This window comes from Eublepharis macularius, chromosome 1 (genome assembly GCF_028583425.1).
Source record: "Eublepharis macularius isolate TG4126 chromosome 1, MPM_Emac_v1.0, whole genome shotgun sequence".
Classification (NCBI taxonomy): Eukaryota; Metazoa; Chordata; class Lepidosauria; order Squamata; family Eublepharidae; genus Eublepharis; species Eublepharis macularius.
Window position 1 is genome coordinate 129,507,545 of NC_072790.1, and position 21,615 is coordinate 129,529,159.

Below are 21,615 nucleotides of genomic sequence, written 5' to 3' on the forward strand. Positions count from 1 at the left end.
GCATGAAAAGGGGTAGAAACTACATTGACCTCATGAGACTGCAGGAGGCTCTCTCTACTAAGCAGTATATTGGTGAAGATGGAAGCACCGCTACCCCCATTTAATTGCATTTTATTATTTTAAATAAGTTACCTTGGGGATCCTTCTTGAAAGAAAGGTGGGGCAGAAATCAAGCAAACAGAACATAATAATACTACCTGAATTCACATGAAGAGACAGTATCATAAAAATAATAAAATGGGCACGAGGACGAATTAGTTCACGGCTCCCTAAGTATTTTAAAACTTTATCAAATGGATGCCAACTTGTCATATTTGCCCCCAAAATTTTTACCTGGTGAAAGTAGCACGTTGCCCCAGAGAATCTAGTACTTTGACAACTTAAAAATGTACAGTCTCTAAATCGGTAGTGCCACCTTGAGGGATAATACAGAGACAATATGTCACAAATTAAAACCACACGAATGCCTTTTAATAGTGATTTTTAAGTCTAGAAAGGCGATTTAAAAATCTTTTGCCGAATGCCCAGGACGTAAAAGATTATCACTTGTTGCTGTACTTACAGTCTTTCTAAAAGTAGCTAAGCTCGCTGGCCAGCTTTAACACCTTCAGGCCGACCTGAAAGCATGGAGCAGTAAGAGAGAAAGAGGCAAAGGCGCTCACGCGATTTGCCATGCTCCTCGCGAGAAGGGCGAAGCCAGTCCCTCCTCCAATCAGCCGCCCTTTGGCATGCATCTGTTGCCATGGTGACGGGCGTCGCTTAGCAGGATTTCTCCTTGGGGACGCGCGCGGACGATTTCCTGGGGAAAGTTCTGTGCGAATGCTGGAGCAGCCTAGGGGCTCGCGCGTGGGGGGCCGACGGGGAGCATGAGGAGCAGTGGCGGCGGCGGCTCTCGCGCAGGTTCTGCCGGCTCCAAACTCATCGACATGAACAGCAACACATCGTTGCTGCCCTCACCTGTCTCTGCGGCAGGGTCGCTAGTCCCAGAGGTACGGAGCAGACCTGCGTTGCTGGAGGGCGGCTAAGAGACCGTCGAGTTGGCAGGCAGTGGTTTCTAGGTGTTAGCGCCCAACCCACGAATTTTCAGCTGCCACCTTGAGAAATAAGTTGTACTTTAAATAATAATTCCCCTGGGGAGGGGTTGACTGTTCACCTCAGGTAATGATATGTAATTAGGACCCGCCCCCGCCCCCCGCCCCCGTGCTTCTAACAAAGCCCCAGTATAGGCAAAGCGTGAGACACACTATTGCAACACCCCTGGTATAGTTGTTGGGGAAAGTTGCACCTTGAATTTCTGCTGGATACACTTCTCCCAAGAGCACGGAAATGTTGCCAGAAAAATGGTGTAGGGGTGATTAAAGCATACAGTTAGGAAAAGGAATGCACCAGTAGTGGCTGAAAAGTGCCCTCCAGTTTTCCTTTCGCTTACCAATTCCTGTTTGCAACACTTCGTTGATGCAACTGACTTAAGTTCTGTGTAACTCTGGCCCACGGTCAGTGCTGCAGTTGTCCAGTTATACAGACTGAACCATTCTTCTCTGTTGTAGATTAGCAACAATATTGAGTAACCGCTCCACCTATATATCGGACCAGTTTCTTCTTGCCCTCCATGCATCTGACGAAGAGAACGGTGATTCTCGAAAGCTTATGCTACAATAAAGTTGGTTAGTCTTAAAGGTGCTACTGGACTCTTTTTGAGTTCTGAAAAAGAAATTGGAGTGACCACATGTGACTGCAGAAGCTCCAGTTGTCCTCTTTATAGATTTCTAATGCCTGACCTTAGTAAATCACAGCTTATACTGTGTACCTATTTCCCCCCTTTTGGAGATGGTTTAAAAATGTTAATATGCACTATGCACTAGAGTTTCCATTTTTCACATTTCAGACCCCTTCCCTGGTTTTTAGAAGTTAAGGACATAAGTGGGGGCTGCAGTTACCAGTGCACATACATGCGTTATGTGCAAACAGATATCAGACACTGCAGAGTGCAGAGCCCACCATTTCATACAGTGTTTGGGATGCAGGGTTTTTTGTGCTTTTTGTTGATCAGTTTCTGTTATATTGTTAGCCAGAAGGCACTCTCTTTGCTTTTAAGTCACATGACCAAAGCTTGGTTGTGGTAGTGGAAAAGCCAGAGCTCTCATTTTTTTGTTAATTTCAGTTGATACTAGGGGAGACAATCACTCCCTGTAATCCCATGTGCAAGCATTTATTGTGTCTTGCTGCGGGGAAGGCAACATAGGAAAAGTTCTCTACCAACAGTAAAAACCTCGTTATACAAAAAATGGATCATCCTCCCCTTGTCTCATCCTATACCATTTCTCAAGACTGGCCAAAATTAGGAGTAAAATGTGTTTTGATCTGGATAACTGCTTGTTTATATCAAAAAAAAGGGAGAGCGCAGGTAAGTGAGTGGAACCTTGCTCCTCCACTCCCTACTTTGCTGCTGTCTGGTGTTTGAAGTGTTTTTCTTTGAACCCAGGTGTAATACTGGAAGGGAGGTGCACAGAAGACAAATGCTTTGAGCAATGGAGCATAGCCAGATAAAGAAAGGGCAAGGTTTAGAGCCCTCCACCAGCGAGTTCCATTTTCTTTAGGCTATTCCTGTTTTCCATGTGAATGGCAGGCACCTGAATAAAGAGGTAGAGATGTTCTCATCTCATCTATTTCTAGGTCTTACTTGGTTTATTGAACTTTCTGATACTCCCTTGTTAATCTATCTTCATGTTCTTATTGCCCAGTAACTTCTCAGTTTTGGCAATTTTCTCTTTGATCTGCAGACCGAGATGGTCTTTCAAAGGGAAACAGAAGAATTATGTTCTTTAGAAATGTTATATATGAAATCATTGCCACTTTTATCCTGTAATCTGAAATGTAATCATTTTTTTCCTCCTTTGAAATGTAAAGCAGGATTTTTCTTTTATAGACTGGTTTGCTCAGTAGTAAATCTGGCCCTGATTTCAAAGAGTTTAGTAAAATAAATTAGGAAGGTGTAGGTTAATGAAAACATGGTACATTAGCCAAAACAAATGGGGAGTGGGTGGGAGGGTGATTATGGTTCAGCTACATTCTAAAATACTTCTAAAGTTGCTGTTATTGAGTCCATTGCTGGTGTGCAGCCACTTGTTATTTGGCATAAGGGCCCGCATCAGTATACCAGCCATGATGCAGTCAGGATTCTGCAGCTTCTGTGCTGCAACTTACAAGGAGATAAATTCGCAGGTGAAGGCAGGCGGAACCTCCTCCATAAGCTCAGTGATAATTCTGTAATTGGGAGCTGAGAGGATACTGCTACTTTGAATCACAATGACCATGGCTAGCTGCAATGCATCATGCGGGGCAGTGCACCTGCTCTGCCTAATACATTGCTGAGAAGGAGTGGGAAGTGAGGGGTGGGTGGGATGGGCAGAAGGACATGTCTGAAGTTGTTTAATTACTGCTTAGCATAGCTTGCTGTACTTACGTTTCTCTTGGATAAGGAAAGGTAGCCACTACTAAAAAAAAAAGTTTTGGAGCAGGGTGTTAAAGGGAATGATTTCAAGGTCTCATTTCAGATCAATCTTACTTAGTTGACCACTTCCTATCAGGAGAGTACTTAATTTCAGCAGCTGCAGTGCCTTGTATGTTACAAAACCCTGAAGATTACTGCTTCAGTTATATTCAAGTACAGCTTGATTATTAAAGCTTATCTTTATAGATTCAAGGACTAAACTGTTTCTTGTTAAATGTTGTAGAAGGGAGGATTTATCCAAGGTTTTCTTCTCTGCAGTTCTTTATCTTTCATCCTGCTCATAGCTTTGATCTAAAGTTCAGAGAAACTCAGGAATAGTGCTGTTTAACTGGCTCCCCCAGATGATAGGGGTGGGGGGAGAACACAGTCTGTGTGTAGCATTCCACTTGTACTGCCTTTGCTCAGCACCTATACAATGCATGGAAAAGGAAGATTTTGTTACAGAGAATATCATTTTTGTGCAGACTAGAATGCTGCCCTCTCCGTCTTTGAAGTATCTAGGATGCTGATTCACACACAGGAATTGTTCCAGTCCTAGTTCCCTGAGTCCAAGGGGCAGACTGGAGGAGTTGACTTGAGTAGTACAATTAACACATTTGTACAAACTAATACAAAAATTTCACAACCTTTTCCTGAATATAGTTTTGTGTTTTCCCTCAATTTATTATAGTTATTGTGAATTTTGAAAGAATGAAAGTGCAATACTAGTTTGTATTGATGCTAAAGCTAAGCAGCATAGGGATTTTGTTGCAGATGTCTTAAGTTATTTATTTTAAAGTGCAACAATAAGAAACAGTGATGAAAATAAATGCCCACACATTCTGCTGGGCCAGCCATTACATAAATAATTGCTTTGCAATATTGGCTTTCAGCTAAGTTCGCAAACTTTTTTTTTTACCATTTATTAGGCCCTGGATCAGCACAACATGCTGAAAAATGAAGTAGAACGAAGAGATATATTGCCAGCAGAAAGGTAAGAATCAGAGAGATGCTTAGAATTTGCAGGGCCTAGTGGAAGATGGCAGGAGGAAGATTTTCAATAAATCAGTCTGGGGCACCGGAGATTGTGATCCCATATTCGACCTGAGAGAAGAAATTATAATGGAGAAGCAGGTTCCTCAGATAGCTGTCTCTTAGCTGGGGTGGGTGGTGGTGGTTCTGGGCACATGGAGAATTTGGGGGCAAGTTCTCAAGGCTACAAGTGAGCCAGTGAAAATTTAGTGCCTTGGATCCATGGTATATCCCTGCTAATGGAAGGCATTCCATGAATGGAAAGAGACTTCCTCACCTGCCCTCTCCTGTTGTTGCCTGAAGTACTCCACCGAATGGTGCTTCTGGGGGACAGGGGACCCTCAAGAACAGCATGAGGGGCAAATTGGCGGTCTACAGCCAGGAGAGGGAGAATTGGCAAATACCAACCACCTTTAATTCATTCATGTAAATTTACCATGGAATCCAAACCAGTGAAATTAGTACTGTGGACACTGGGGAAGTCTGGATGTTGCTTCAATGACCAGTTTGTAGCATGGTTTTTCAAGGAAGTGTGAATGCAAGTATGGCTGCTTAAGGAAGACAGGAATTGAGATAATGTGCAGAAGTTAAGACAATGCAGTTCTGACCAATATTCTGTCTAATATGATGGTAAGCAAGTCACTGGAGCAGTGTACAGTCTGTGGAAAGTAGTACCATGGCTGCAGATTTGAACCATGCTGTTGAAATTGATCCTGCTAAGTCCATTTGCACCACCTTTGTTCAGCACAAAGAGAGACTGGTACTGTGTTCATTTGGCTTGCAGGAGTGAGGCTTGCTGATCCACAGTGCCATCCTAAGCAGTTATACCCTTCTAACTCCACTGCAATTAAGGGGCTTACAAGGCTCCTTAGGATTGCACTGTAGTGCACAAAACTGTCCATGCTCTCAAGGCAGAATTTGGAAAATTCTAGATAGTCAGATGTCAAATGTTTATTCTGTTTTTGCTCTGCAGAAACCAAGAAATAACAGAGACACAAAAGGTTAGTATTGTTATTTGAGAAGTTTCTTTGTCTTACCGCAAAAACTGTTTCCAATAATGGTGTAGCTGTCAATCTGAGACTACTGTATCATGTACAGCTGGTTCTCCACCAAAGTGACCCAAGCAGTTGTTTGAGGTGCCACTTAGGAGGATGTGATAGGTGTGGCTCATATTTAACAGTACCTCCCAAACTGGTCCAGGGCATCTTGCTTTGGAGCAACGTAAGGGGGGATACATGCTCTCCCCCCGCCACATGCCACTGCTACTCAGCTCCAAAGTGCTGCAGAAACCCTATGAATACGTACCTAAACCCATGAAGTTGCTTTAGACTGAGTCGTGCCATTAGTCTTTCAAGGTCAGTATTGTCTACTCACACTGGCAGCAGCTGTCCAGAACCTGAGGCAGGGGCAGATGTGTCTTTCACATTACCACTAAATTGTTTTAGCTGGCAATTCTAGGGATTGAACCTGCGACCTTCTTCATGCCAAGCAGATGCTCTGTCACTGAGCTATATGCTCCCCAAGGTCTATCAGGGTTAGTATTGTCTACTCTGGCACAGGTTCTCCAGGGTCTCTGGTGGAGGGCTTTCGCATCACCTGCTGCCTGGTCCTTTTTTTTACTGGAGATGCCAAAGATTGAATCTGGGACAAAGGAGGTGCATTGAGCTGAGGCCCTTCCTCCTTGAAGTTCAGTGAGGACGGCAAGGGATGAGAAATGCCATCCCATCCTACATATTCCACTACTATCTGGCTCCAACATGATGTAGACTTCCCTGCATTCCCTTGGAGCTAATAGGAGCTCTGCATGAGAGGAGATTCTGTACTGCTATTTCATAACCATTCTTTATTTGTAAGAGAAATGAAGAGTTGATAGGCCTGTGCTAGAAGAAAATGGCTCAGAGAGATGTGTTGGTGACTATATATTATACTACTGTGTACTGTCTGTTGCTGTAAATATGCTCCTACTGGATAGTTCCATGCTGTTTCATGTTTTGTTTCAGCATTATTTTTCTTTTTATTGCTCTTGCCCTGTATTGAATTTCTGCCTGTTTTCATGTTTCTGCTATTCTACCCTATTGTATTGTTTGTTAAATGTCCAAGCTAATGTTCATATTGATTTATACTTTCTAATCTGCCTTGAGTCTCAGTGAGAAAGGCAGACTATAAACTAAATAAATAAAATAAAAACCAATCTGGTAAAAATGCAAAAATCTGCTTTCCCCTTTTCATGCATTTATCACCTATAGATGGCATTAATTGTCTCATGTTTATTGGTTTTGTAATACAGAATTATTCCTGCTTGAAGTTTATTGTATATCAGGATGATTATACTTTCTTTCATAACCCATCCTATATAATAGGTGCCGGAACTCTCCATAAAGTTATTGAGGGATTTGTGGCCACAAGTGCCATTTACTAACCCTGTGTACGCTAAAGGCAATTTTGCCTTTAGTTATGTGTGACTAAATTTAATAAAAAAGATAGGATAATTTTCCTGTCAGAGGGTTTTTTAGAGTTATGGCGGTTCTTTGAAATGTATTTAACTCTCTACTTAAATCTGAGCTTTGAGGTTACAAAGGCATGAAGGGCATCTGAGCATGTCTCCTCCTTTGCACACATTTCAGCTGCTCACTCTACCAGACTGTGAAAGAAAATAAATCACTGAGCAATCCTCCTCTCTTTACTCTTCCAGACTTCATTCTTGAGCAAGGTGATTGAAAGGGTGGTTCCTAGAAAACTTCAGGCTTTCCTCAATGAGGCAAACCATTTAGATCCTTTCCAACCTGCTTTTAGGTCTGGTTATGGGACTGAAACAGCCTTTGTCTCCCTGGTGGATGCCCTGTACCAAGAGATGGACAGAGAGAGTAAAACTGGGGAGTTTGGGGAGTTTAAAGGGCCCTGCTGCTTGCAAGGGGCAGGACCCTTTAAACTATCAGCTGGCAGGCAGCAGGGGGGTATTCCCCTGCCTGCCAGCTGATAGGTTAAAGGGTCCTCCCCCTTGCAAATGGCAGGAAAGGGCCCTTTAAACAATTAAATGCCCCTTTCCCTGCCAGAAAGGGGCATTTAAACCCCACAAACCACAAACTGGTTCATAACTGGGCCAGTTCCATGCCAGTTCGTGGTTCATGGTTCATGGAAACCCCACAAAACACAAACCCACAAACAAACAAACAAATGATGAAATCATGGTGTAGAAAGTACTACACACTGTAGAGGCAGAGATAAGAACTTGATAGGAACTTGATAGGAACATGGACTTCTGCTCATAAGACATAATGATGAATTTATCAAACAGCATCTGGTGCCTGAGCACAAGTAAGCACCAGAACGAGGTTCCAAGAGTACATTTCTAATAAATTGTTTGTTACTTTAAAAGCTATAGCCCAAAGATAACCGAAGTGGAGGAAGGAAGATGTAACATGAAAATTATAATCTAGAGACATTTTGGAACACTCATTTAAATAAACTGCAAATTTAGCTTTAAGCTCAGTTTAATTAGCAAAAAGAAGTTGGATAACCAAAAAATGATGGAAATGCCATAGTTCCTCAGTCAAGTAGATATGCTTCACACATACTAGGCCATTTGTATGAATAGGCAACATATAAACAGCACTTTGGTAGTGTTCTATTTCTGAAAGTGTCAAGTAGTGAGGGAGGGAGGAAAACATGGCGAAACAACTTGATTGAGTTATATTCCTTAAGGAATACTTGGCTGTTGAAGAAGGCAGATCTAAAATATAATTCTGCCAGAAGGCATCATAAATGTGTGTATATGTAGTCGGGGCTTTTTATTTAAAAAGTCAGCAATGTAGTTTAATATTGCTAGACATTCAGCAGCTGTGGGTTTTTCTTTTAGCATTATATCTGAAAAGATGTCCCTTATACTGATCTTACAGTTTAAGGTGGGTCACAAAATGGTGGTATTATTATCAGCATGATATATTACATTATGCATTTATGACAACATTCTTCAGCATCTCTTCTGGTGGAATTATGGATGAATTTAGGGCATTTTCCTATGTTTCCTTAATAGTGTATGTGCTGTAGCAGCATGTTCCTTGCTAGGCCTCTTAGGCGATGCTGGAACCACAAAATTATGTGGGAGAAGTCAACATGCAGCTTTCCACCCAGGACCCCTCTTCAACATTAAGAACCAAGATTCATGTTATGCTTATTTTGTGAAAACAACCTAAACCTGCCATTGAATAGTTGTGAAATTAGTTGCAGCTTTGTGGGTTGAATCCAGCAATTGGTCAGAGGAAGGCAGTAGTGGCTATAGGTTTTTCCTGCATTCCCCTCCCCACAGGAGTCTTTCTGACCCTGGAAAAGTTTACGCGTACAGTTGTACAACCCATGTGGACTAATGGCCGCAAGAGTGGGGAGGCTGCAGTGAGGAGGGCAAAGGTGGAAAAAAACTGTCCTTTCTGCCTCTACTGTCAGCATAGACCTGCTGTCAGACGGTGGGGGTGAGGAGGTGGTTTCATCCCCCTCTTACTCCCCATTGTAGCCTTCCAACTTTCCTGGTGATTAATCTATGTAGGTCCAGCTACCATTGGTATGCACTTTCCAAGTTTGGAAAGGACTAGTGGATGGAGAGCAATGTGGAAACGATCTGTGATCCTTCCATCTGTGGATTGCTGGATCCTACTCATTGAAAGGTAACTGGAGATAAAGAATACAAGGAGGAAGCTAGCTAAAACTCCATCTCTGTCACTATGACTTCAAGCCTCTGCAGCTCTGTGTGTCTGGCAGGGAGGCTCCTTCCAAGTTATGCACAGCTAGTCTGCTCTCCATGTGATAAGCATAATATGAAGTATAATTCCAGCACTTTTCAACAGTAATATCTTGTTCTCTGTTTTTGAAAAACATGATTTTGTTGGTTTTACAACTTTGTAAATATACAAGATATAAGACTATGAAACGCAAAATCCTTTCCCCACTTCCCAAAGCATCTTGCAAGCAAATACTAGCCCAATAGGTACTGTGTCATTTGTATATAACAACTTATCATTATCAACTTGGTCATTGTAGCCTCCATGCTACGTTATAAAAATAGGACCAATACACACACCATGACCCCAATTCCTTATTTAATGTGAAGAGCCAATAATCCACTTCAAGATCAGTCCCAGAGCTTAGTTCTGATGCTTTTGTATAATGATTTGAACAACACATGAAGAGTAATTCTTGCCTTCCCTAGTTTTTCATTTGTAGTTGCACTGTTTATGCCTCCTTACTAGAGTTAAATACATTTATGTTCCAAAAATGCATGAGGCTTAATCTTATTTAAATGGACACTGCAGCAGTTGCTCAGACATCCTGTTTAGAAGGTTATTTGGAAAACACTGCTTTGATTCACCTCACTTTCCTACTTATATACCCCCCCCCATTTTATTTAAGATAATCGGGCTTTGGGGGATAATTGCAACCAGCTGTTCTCAGGGCACAGAAGCAGTGCTTGATATTTTGATGCTCCAAAGCTGAGCAAGAGAAAGATGCAAATGAATACAAAATACCTGCCCTGATACTCATTTCAGCCACTCATCCGGGCAGGATTAGGCATGGCTTACGTACACATTGTTCCAGTTGCTTTTTGGTTACAGCTTTTGGTGACATGTTGCAGGCCTGAAACACAGTAGTAATGGGCTCTGGTGGGGTTTCAGCTTGACCCCCAACACTGTAGAACTTCACTTGCATGTGCTTGCAATTGAACCTGTACACATACCTGTGCCCCAGCTCCATAGGATTTGGATGATGGAAGTGAATCCTGTTTCTGCCTAAAAGCAGTTTTATAAATTGCATATGTAACTAACTCTGGACGTAATCCTACATGCGCTTAACTGGAAATACAAACTACTGAATTTGCTGGCTCAGTTTTGAATAAACATGCAAAGGTTTGGGCAGCCAGTTGCTTTCTTCCAGAGCTATAAAGGGGAAGGTTGTATCTCCTGGGTGTTGTTTGTTGGCATGCAGCTTCTTGGAAATGGTTCTTTTGTAAAACTGAAGCAATGAATGTGAAGCTGGGTGAGTTCTTCTGATTATTTTTGTCCATCATGTTTTATTTTCTTTCTTTTTTTTAACCAGGGAGCTTATAATTATTTTATCTTGGATATTCCTGTCACCCGAGAACAACTATTTCACTATCGGAATGCAGCAGAAACAGCCCGTAGTGAGCTTGCCGCTCTCCTGGTGAAGTATGAATGTGCTCAGGCAGAAGTAGGTTTTGAAACAGATGACTGTGCCTTTTGGCATAAATATTCTTTGCACGCCGTATAGAACACTTCTTAAGTTGCACTTACCAAATGCCACGTGCTGTTGTGTGTTTCTGTAACAACTCCTGTCTTCTACTGATACATGCATTGTGGTTTTGGCTACTGTATCCTGCCTATATCGCAAACTGTATTCCTCCTCTACAGCTTCCAAAATGTGTGTCAGTCCATTCATTATTCTTGCTCCTCTTCCTTTGTTTAGCCATTCATGTTCCTTTGAACACAGTTAAGCAACAGTGCATAAATCCCATTGAAATAAATGAACTGTAAGCAGCAGAACTATGTGGAACTGTAGCCTTTCCCCTTCTTTTGTATATTTGACATCTGTAGTCCCTGCCCATGTTTAGCTTTTAAATTTTCCATTAAAGTTGATCCATTCAGCCTCTGTTTTATCATGACCCTTCCTACAGTTTCTGAAGCCTATGTTTCCTTCTTCCTTCTAACAGCTTCTAGCATCCACTTCCCCGTGGTAGCTTTGCTATGGGCCTTTTTCTTCACTGTAAATGTGTATCAAGCCTTTACTTGGATTCACTGCTTAGACTGGAAGGAGAGCAAATAACATAGATGCCCAAGTAAACACATTGTTAGGCTGAATGTTTAATTTGAGGATATTTTGCCTGCGTAGCTGAATGACCATTGTTGGTTAATGAGATTTCTATGTTTGTATTGTCTAACCCAGAGGTCCCCAATTTTATTGTGCCTGTGGATAATTTTGGAAGTTAGAGAATGGGGTGTAAACATCACCACAAACCGGCTGCCATGAGATATTGGGGCCAATCACAAAATTTTGGAAGGTTCAAGACAGGCATTCTCTTATTTTTTTTTAATTGTATTTTATTCAACGTTTTCAATAATTTTTTTTTAAAACAACAAGAACCAGTTAACAACATAGTATTTCTCTTATAATGGAGACAGCTGTTTCCGAAAAGGTACTCCTGTTCTTCTGAAGCATTTCCTGCTCTAATGAGGTGGAGGAAAGCCAGGGCTAGCTATTTGCTTGGAGAAGAAGCAGATAGGCAGGCACCAGGAAACCCGTTAGTGGGTTTCATGGTGCCCATGGGAGCTTTGTTGAGAATCACTGGTTTAGCAACGAAATATACAGAAGCAGTAAGCAAGCAAGCTTTAGTAACTTGCGCTTAATTGGAGAACATTGATGCATGGATAAACAACATGTGAATAGTGTTTTCTGTGTTCATGGTTATGTATATTCAACAATTTGTACCCGTAAGCATTAAAATTGGTACTAGCGCAGATTTTGACAACCAGAAGTTTCCAGCTTTCTGGTTTTTTAAAAGTTTCTAGTCTTTAAGACTATGAAGACAGTGGTAGCTGTTTCAGGTGAATTTTGCATGATAATATGTTGACTGCCTCTTACTTTTAAATACATTTGTTTCAGAGAAAAATTGAATATTTCATGGCTAGGGAGAATCTCTGCTGTTAAAATGAATATATTACCAAAATTGAATTTCTTGTTTCAAATGTTGCCAATTTATATAGATGAAAAAAAAAATTAAGGTGGCAAAAAAAGGATAAATGACTGTATGGGATGAACAGAAACCAAGGATAAGATTCAAAATATTACAATATGAAAAAAAACGAGGTGGATCAGCGGTACCAAATATCAAATTGTACCACCAAGCAGCAGTATTAGTTTCGATTACAGATTGGATTATAAATGCAAACAGAAGACTTATAATATTGGAGACAATTGATACCAAGAAAGGAATTCATAATTATTTATGGGTTAAGAAATCACTGAAAACTATTCAAAGACAAGACAGCACTCATGTTTTGAGAGAGGGACTATTAAGAATATGGTTTCAATGTAGAAACGGACCAAGTCTGCCAATTTCACCAATGACATCACCAATAGACACCTACTATGATATGACTACAAGAAATAGAACTGATCATGTAAATTATGAATATATGATAGACAAACATGGAAAAATAAAAATATGGCAAGAAATTCAAGCTCAAGGGGAAAAGATTCCATGGTTGATGTACCATCAAGTGGTGTCCAAATTTAAAGAGCAACTATCCAAGAAGGTGGCCAAATAAAAGAAAATACAGTTGTTTGAACGACTGATCAGTGGAGCTCCAAAACACTTGTTAGGAAAAGTGTATAAAATCTTGTTGCAGTATGAAACAGAATCAGAGCAAGTTAAAAACTGTATGATAAAATAGATGCAAAACTTTGAAGAAAATATGTCTTTGAGCCAATGGGAATCTTTATGGACTAAAGAAATTAAATTTACGGATTGTCAAATGTTAAGGGAGAATTGGTATAAAATGTTTTTAGATAGTATATTACTCCTAAGGAAATTGCAACAACCAATAAACACTATAGTGGAAGGTGCTGCAAATGTCAATGTATGGTTGAAACATTCTATCACATGTGGTGGACATGCAAGAAAGCGAGAAGATATTGGATAAAAATACATGAAGAGATGCAAAAGCTACTAAAGCTCTGCTTTGTGCTAGACCCCAAAAATATGTTATTAAATACTACACCAAGTAATATTGCAAAAGAACACAGTGAACTCTTTAAATATATGATGATGGTGGCGAGAGTAGTATATGCAACAAAATGGAAGGCAGAACTTTGTCCTGACATGACTGAATGGTTGAATAAATTGTATGTTTATGGGACAATGGCTAAACTAACTTCTTATATGCATGATAGACCAATTTCAGAATTTCAAGAAAAATTGAGTCTTTTCTGACTATATGGCTGAAAGAGGAGTTTTTTCTTAATATCCTGAATATAAAATTACAACTATAATGTATTTTAACATTAATAAGTGAGGAGATGGGGAGGAGAAATATGTAGTTTTAATAATCTGCTATACATTCTGGTTTTGATATTATTATGCCTGTTCTTTAATGGTATGGCTTGTTATATTATTATGTAGTTTTAATACTTCATTACATATTTTGTTTTTGATATTATGTTTACAATCTAATGTTACTTTCTATTATATAGTTTGCTTTTGATGTTTTTTCTACAGTCCAATGCTATCTTCAGTTTTAATAAAATTATTAAAAATAAATACATTTGTTTCAGATTAGATTATTAGTAAGTTTCAGCAATGTTCCTCTTTCTTTCCTTTAATGTATTGCATGATGAATAAGCATTGCAATTTAGTTTCTTAAGTCGGATGCTCAATTGCTATACTTATAAAATGGTAATTGGGGGATCACAGATACAGTTTAACCCTCCCAAGGAACAAACCCCGATCACACTACTTTGAAATTGGGGTCAAAATGACCCCAACTTACAACCCCAAAACCAGAAATCTGATAGCTCTCTCAATCATGGCATTAGCTATTAAGAAAAAAAATCAGGCCTCAAGGATAAAACTTCCTTCAGCAATGCAGAACAAAGAAGAGAGAAATCTGGAATCGGGGTCAAAAATACCCCTCATTGAAAACATGAAATCCTCACAGAAATGTAAATGGGGTAAAATTTACCCCCATCACTTTTAAAGCACAAGGCACAGTTTATTTTAATGAAAGCAATCATTTTTAACAGTTATAATACTGAAACTGCCACCATGTGCAATTTGCCCACCGTTGCCACCATGTGTGACTTGCCTGCAGTTGCCACCATGTGCAAGTTACCTCATTTGCCTCCAATGTGTTCCTTCTAAACTGTGCAGTGTTATAAGCCAAAAATCTACTTTGTTAGCTGAAACAACAACTTAAAGTTCTGAGCACACCTTTTTTTAAAAAAAATATATTTCTGTCTACAAACATACAAACATAAAATTACAAACTACTTTAATTTGTATTGTTTCTCATGTGGAAGCAACAATACAAGCAGTCATTCATAAATGATTTCTAAATATCAAACTAAATTACTCTGTAGGTAAAGTTATTAATGCTTCTCCTTCCAAACTGCTTGATATACAAATATATATATATCTGAGAACATGTTCTAGGGTCTGCATCCCATCCTGAGCACATTAGCCTTTTCTATTCCAACATGATTGCAGCAGGTAGGTGGAAAAATTATAGTATAATCGTGTACAAAGTAACTCCAGTCTAAGCCCATTGATTTCTAGCCTCTGTAGAATCCAAAAACAAAAACCATGCAATACATTTTGATTATAATCAAAACAAATTAACAAAAAAAACCAGTTGTCCAAGACCATCTAGTTCCATTAGATGAAAGGGACAGAAAAATCAGAGTATATTTCTGTATAAAGATGGATCTGTCCGTGCTGATTGCAAATGGGTAGTTGTGTTAGTCCTTTGCTGCAAAATAAAGCAGACACCCAGCAGCACCTTAAAGACTAGCACATTTATTTCAAGATGAACTTCTATGAGTCAGTGCTGACTTCTTCAGATATGTATGGAAATCTACCTGAGAATCATTCTTACATTTTCTTTTCCCCACATAATGAATCTGCAGTTGAAAGACTCATGAAAGAATTCATCCTTGATCTTAATCCCTACCCCACCCAACTTGCCTCATAAGAAGAATTCTAAGTTTGATTTCTGCATCTGAAGAAGTGAGCAGTGACTCTCCAAAGCTCATACTGAAAAGTTAGGTGCCAGTGGACTTTTGTTTTACATTCATGCTGACTGGCTTTCTTTTGGTTCAGGTGTGATTCTGACTATGGACTTCTCATCTCAGGCAGTTAGCCATTACCCTATACAACACCTGGAAATCTAACACCATATAACATTTGGAACAGTTGTGCTTTAGGCAATTAAAAAAACACATAAAAGCTGTCCAAATGCAGTATCTCTCTCATAGATTTGTATTCTTCTCCATGTCACAAAGAAGATGTGGCTCATCTACCCCTTTCATTTTAGACAGAAGCTGTGAAGCTGTGAGTGGAGGTGTAAACATTGCTCAGTTGCTCACATTAGTGAATCTGACAAAGAGAACTGTGATTCTCGAAAGCTTATGCTACAATAAAGTTGGTTAGTCTTAAAGGTGCTACTGGACTCTTTGATTTCACATTAGTGGGAACACTGGTTGCCACCATGTGTGCCTTGCCCGCAGCTGCCACCATGTGTAAGTTTCCTGCTGCTCCCACCATGTATGAGTTTCCCGTCATTGCCACCATGTGCGAATTGAAGTTGCCACCATATGTGACTTGCCCACAGTTGCCAATATGTGTTAATTTCCTTCCGTTGCCACAGTGTGTGAGTTTCCTGTCACTCTGTGCAAGTTGCCCAGATTTGCTACGACATGTGACTTGCCTGCAGTTGCCACCATGGGACTTGACTGCTATTGCCACCATGTCTGACTTGCCTGCTGTTGGCACCATGTGTGAGTTTCCTACTGCTGCCACCATCTGCAATTTTTCCGCAGTTACCACCATGTGCTACTTGCCTGCTGCTGCCACCATGGGGCCGACTCACACATGGTGGCAACTGCAGGCAAGTCACACATGGTGGCCGTTTCAGGATTATAACAATTAAAAATGATTGCTTTCTTTAAAATAAACTGTGTTTTGTGCTTTAAAAGTGGTGGGGTCAATTTCACCCCGTTTCATTTCTGTGAGGATTTGATGTTTTCAATGAGGGGTATTTTTGACCCCGATTCCAAATTTTACTCTTCTTTATTCTGCATTGCTGAAGAAAGTTATTCTTGAGGACAAGGAAAAAAAGAGGCACATAACATATCGTTGCAATGAAAAGGGGCATTCCATTCCTGCCAGTTAAAGGGTTAACAAAAAGAAGAGAAAATAGCTGTATTCTTTCTGCTAGCCTTCTTGTTAACCTGCCTTTGGGCTGCACTTGTTGGACCCTTGAGAGCTCTTCCTGAATAGCAAAGGGGAACAATCAGCTTAGTGGACAGATGGCTATGGGTTTTCTAATGTTCCAGGCTGAATGGCTCTTTCAAGTCTGGAAAATGTGAAGAAGTTCAGATGATGCCTGCAAATATGCCCAGGTTTGTCTTGCAGGGTGCTAGAATGATCCCATTTTCCAAAATTGCAATACAGTTCAATTTGAGGTTTTCAGTGTGGCTATGGGGCAGAAGGGAAGCTTTGATAGAGCACAACAGGGAAAGAATCAGCTCAGTGGACAAATGGCTAGGGGTTAGCTAAAGTTACAGGCTGAATGGCTCCTTCAATTCTGGAAAAGTGAAGCAGTTCAGAGGATGCCTCAAACATGTCCAGGCTTGTTTTGTGGGGGGCTAGAATGACCCCATTTTCCAAAATTGTGATACATTTCAATTTTCGCTTTTCCATGTGGCTATGAACATAAGGGAAGCTTTAAAAGAGCTCAAACACAGGGCTTTTACCTGCTTCTAATATATACACAACAATTCAGGTTGCAAACAATGGTTTCCTTGGGGGTCATTGCAACCCCAAATTCCAAAGCCAAAAGTGTGGTATTTTTGCACAACAAATAAATATAAATTATGGAGAAAATTTAGTTTTTATTGTTTGCTCTACCCAGGGCCGGATCGAGGGGGCAGGGGGGGTAGTCTGCCCCCGGCGCCACCAGAGAGGGGGTGCCGGGAGCAGCTGCCAGCTGCCAGAGGGTACAGGCAACAGACCCCCACGCCTCGCAGCCCCCCACACTGCCTTTTGCCTGCCCCGCAGGACAGGGCAGCCAGCTTGCTGCGCACCCCCTGTCCTGCAGGGCAGGCAAAAGGCAGTGCGGGGGCTGCGGGGCCGCCCACGCCATTCGCCTGCCCTGCAGGACAGGGGGCGGCCGCCCGCCCCCTGTCCTGTGGGGCAGGTGAATGGCGCGGGTGGCCGCACTGCCTTTTGCCTGCCCTGCAGGGCAGGGGGTGCGCGGCAAGCCGGCCGCCCCCTATCCTGTGGGGCAGGCGAATGGTGCGGGTGGCCGCGCTGCCTTTTGCCTGCCCTGCAGGGCAGGGGGTGCACGGCAAGCCGGCCGCCCCCTGTCCTGCAGGGCAGGCGAAAGGCAGTGTGCGGGGCTGCAAGGCCACCTGTGCCATTCGCCTGCGGGGAGGTGAATGGCGCGGGCGGCTTCCCAGCCCCGCACGCTGCCTCCGCCGTTCCACCCTGTGTGATTAAGTCACTGAAGTGACATCATCACGCAGCATGGGGAGTGCGCGCGCTGCACGCGCACGCGAGGTGGTCAGCCTAGAGTTGCCCCAGGCACGGGCAACCCTAGATATGGTGCTGGCTCTACCTTCCTATAAAATGGAGATAATAGGTGTTGATCCATCTATTTATACATGGGAACAGTGTTAAAATGATTTTTCAATAATTTTGGGGTCACTAGAACCCCATTTACAATTATGCAACTTTCACTTTCAAGCCAAGTCTATTGGGAACCAAAATGACCCCCTTTATGCTTTTGATGAACCTCAAACTTAAAAAAGAAAGGCAGTGAGGAGGGAAGAGAGGGACTTGAGTGCATTGGAGTTCATTGAGGAGAAAGCATAACAAGAGATTAGTGTCTGTAGAAAGTTTTAAATGGGTAAACCAATTTTTTTCAGTGACTTCAGGGTTCAAAATAAACCCCGTTTACTTGGGAAGGTCAGTAGTCTCCAACCTGGTGCCTGTTGGCACCATGGTACCAACTAATGTGATGCTTGGCACCCAGTTTTCTTTTCCACAGAGGATCTCTTCCTCAAAGCGAAGAGCCAAATTTGGCTTTCCTCTGCTTCAATTAGTAGGAGAAGTCCAGGGAGTACTCATATGGAAACAGCTGCCTCCACCATAGGAGGAAGCTTTGCTTGGAACTTGGTAAAGTTTTGTGGGTCTCCCAACTTCTGATTGGTCCCACCACCTCTCCATAGCAGCCATTTTATTGTGACACCCACTATTGGTTCTCAACTTTCCAAAAGTTTGTACAGAATCAACAAGGTTGGGGACCCCAGACTTAAGTAAGGAGTCTGTCTGCAAACCTTTTTGCTCTGTGCACATTTTTTATTTTAATGACCAAATAGACCACATAAGAAAGCATGCACAAAATTTATAGCATGACTGAATGTGGTAAACTGCTGGCTCCTTTTACCTTGTTCTTTTCTTGTGTGCCCAAGGTTGTTGTTTTATAATGTATGGTATACTTGTCTTCTGATTCACTCTGTAAATCATTAATTGTGAATTATGAACACATTCATTGTTGCCAATCTTTTGATCTGTTTAATTAGCTTTTGGATCAAGAGCCACTTTTTAATTGTACTTTGTTACCATGTAAATACAACTTTAAAGTGAAAAATGTAACTAGGCTGCCAGCTCTAGGTTGGGACATTCCTGGAGATTTGGGGGCTAGAGCCTGGAGAGGGCAGGGTTTGGAGAGAGGAGGGAGCTCAGTGGTGTATAATGCCATAGAACCCACCCTCCAAAGTAGCTGTTTTCTCCATGTAAATTAATTTATGTGGCTTAGAGATCAGTTGTAATTCCAGGAGACCTCCAGCCACCACCTGGAGGTTAGCAACCATATGTAACACCTAAACATAAGCTGAACATTTGTTATAGTATTGGAAGCTTTTCTGATTCCTATCGTCACCCTTTCTGTTAATTCTATAAAAATATATTTTATTTGTTGCACAAATTAAATTTTAATTGATTCTGTGTTGCAATGAGATTCTGATTGTAAAGAGAAAGGCTTTTCCCTTAAAGGATCATTTTAAAATTATACAAAACCATAAAGAAACATCACCAAATTCACAACTCCACATAATATAACAAAAATTATGAAGACTTTAGTGAATAGGGCTAAGGGTACAGTCTTTTTTGGAAATAAATTCTACTAAAGTTACTGGGACTCGCTTCTGAATAAACTTGTTTTGAATTGGTTGGCAAGTTCAAGAACTCTGCTGTGGTATTTGCAAGGAAATGGAAGCATATATTTGTAGATGTTATACAACTGTTAAGATATTTCAAATGTTTGAAACTAGAGATTAAGGATGCAGTTAAAATTCAAGTTTAATTCAATTGATCCATACCTTATTAAAAACTAGTAATTCATAATATAGGTGCTTTGAGACCTCAGTTTTTCTCCCTTCCCCATTCATGCATCTATCTACATGTGTCAGTGTCTCAAGGTTATCACATTCAGTCAAAGTTTGAGCATATTTACTGAGGTTACAGCTTTAATACCATATTTATTCAAAAGGAAAATGACTCAGAATGTAAGACGACCCCCCTTAAAATGTTATACACACAAAGAAATTATGGATATAACTGTAACTGGTATGTGAATATAAGACACCCTCCTCTTTTTATGGTCTACTTGTGAAAAAACCTAGTCTTTCATTTGAGTAAATACTATAGCTTATGTATAGTATAAATTAACAAAACATGATTACTCTTACTGGTAGCTGGCTGGGTATTATTTAATTTATATTTATTGATTTTTGTTCTGGTAATTAGTTTTCATGCTGTTTAACTTCCTTCGAAGTAACTTCTTTTGTTTAGATCTGTTACCTGTGTAGTACCATTCAAGCTATAATGACAGGTGAGTCTGCGAATGAGGGTTTGCTAATTAGCTGCTGTTTTAGACTCATACAGATAAGTTAATATATTGCTTTTTTGCATACAAAAAATGTCACTTCCTCAGACTTAGTGATAAGGAATCTGTCACAATCTGTTGGATATCAGATTGTACTTAGCATGTAATTACATGATACCCCCAACACGTGCTAGGTCATGCAGACAGATGTACATAGAAAGGGACTCACCTTTAAAAAGCACTTGTTTGCTTGGAGCTGTGTGGGAGCACAGCAAGGGGGCAGAGAAAGCTTCCATTTTCCCTCTCACTCCACTTTTGCCAGTAGAAAGGGAGGCAGGGAGACTTAGCACTCTTTTTCTCTGTCTCCACATTTCCTTCCTAGGACACATGGAGCCAGAGAAAAGGGGCAAAAATCCACCTTGCCTCCCTTTCCACTGGCAAAAGTTATGTGGGATAGAAAATGGATAATTCTTCCACCTTGCCACACTCCCACACAGCTCCAAACAAATGAGCAGTCACACATCTGTGACCTGGTATGTGTTGGGCATATCTTGTAGCTTGGCCCTTAGATCATTGGTCCAGCCCAGCAATGTACTGTTTACTTTGCCCAGCAGCAGCTACCCATGGGTCTTTAAGATCTATTCAGGGATGTTACATATACAAAACATGTGCCATAGTACTGCTAGCACTTCCTCTCCTTTCTTGAAAATGGTTAAAATATACAATCTTCCCTGAACTTTTTTTAGACGTTTCCTTCTCCCTCCTGCATTTCTTGATCCATCTTTCTTTGCAGCTTCTAGATCTTAAATCCAAAATAGCCTCTAAAGAAGTATCTATCCAGGAGCTGAAGGCTGAAATTGAGAGCTATAAGGAAAATGATGCCCGGCAATCTTCTCTGCTTTTCTTTATACAAAGTAGAGTCCAAGAGATTGAGAAGGAATCAGGTATAATTTCTGTTTCTAAAAAACAAGCGGATCTAAAAGCAGAGACCTTGTTCCACGAGAACGTAGAACTGAAGAAGACAATTCATGAACAAGAAGGGCAAATCAGGTAGGGGAATGAAATAATCTGCTTTGAAATAATTCTCAGAGCAACATAAAGTAGGAAGTATTATCCTCAATAATTGCTAAAAAAAGAGGCATAGGACTCTAACAATGAAAATCCCCAACTCTTCTTAGGATTTCACTGTTAGCATCTTCCATTTGCTTTTGCTCTGGAGTCAATCTGGAAGGGCCTATGTTTAAGAGGTTAGGCACGAAGGTGTTTTGCTGGATTTTCAGGGTGTTATTTTAGAAGTTTTCACCTTGCATTTTTAGACTACATTTTGTTGCTAGGGTTAGAACCAAATTATATGTTGCGTCAGTTGGATCTGGGTTCCCTAGATCCAACTCAGGTTACGTGCAGCCACATAGCAGCTGTGGGAAA

General features: G+C 40.9%; 1 protein-coding gene across 1 annotated transcript in view; it reads left to right on the forward strand.

The window, feature by feature from the left end:
• Window positions 1-790: 790 nt before the first annotated feature.
• The window catches only part of CCDC170 (coiled-coil domain containing 170), a 67,571-nt gene continuing 46,746 nt past the window's right edge, over window positions 791-21,615 (forward strand). Inside the window, exons 1-5 of the mRNA XM_054976315.1 lie at window positions 791-989; window positions 4,420-4,484; window positions 5,496-5,523; window positions 10,607-10,738; window positions 20,984-21,240. Of these exons, the coding sequence (XP_054832290.1) occupies window positions 867-989; window positions 4,420-4,484; window positions 5,496-5,523; window positions 10,607-10,738; window positions 20,984-21,240 (605 nt within the window). The 5' untranslated portion in view covers window positions 791-866. The remainder of the gene's footprint in view (window positions 990-4,419; window positions 4,485-5,495; window positions 5,524-10,606; window positions 10,739-20,983; window positions 21,241-21,615) is intronic.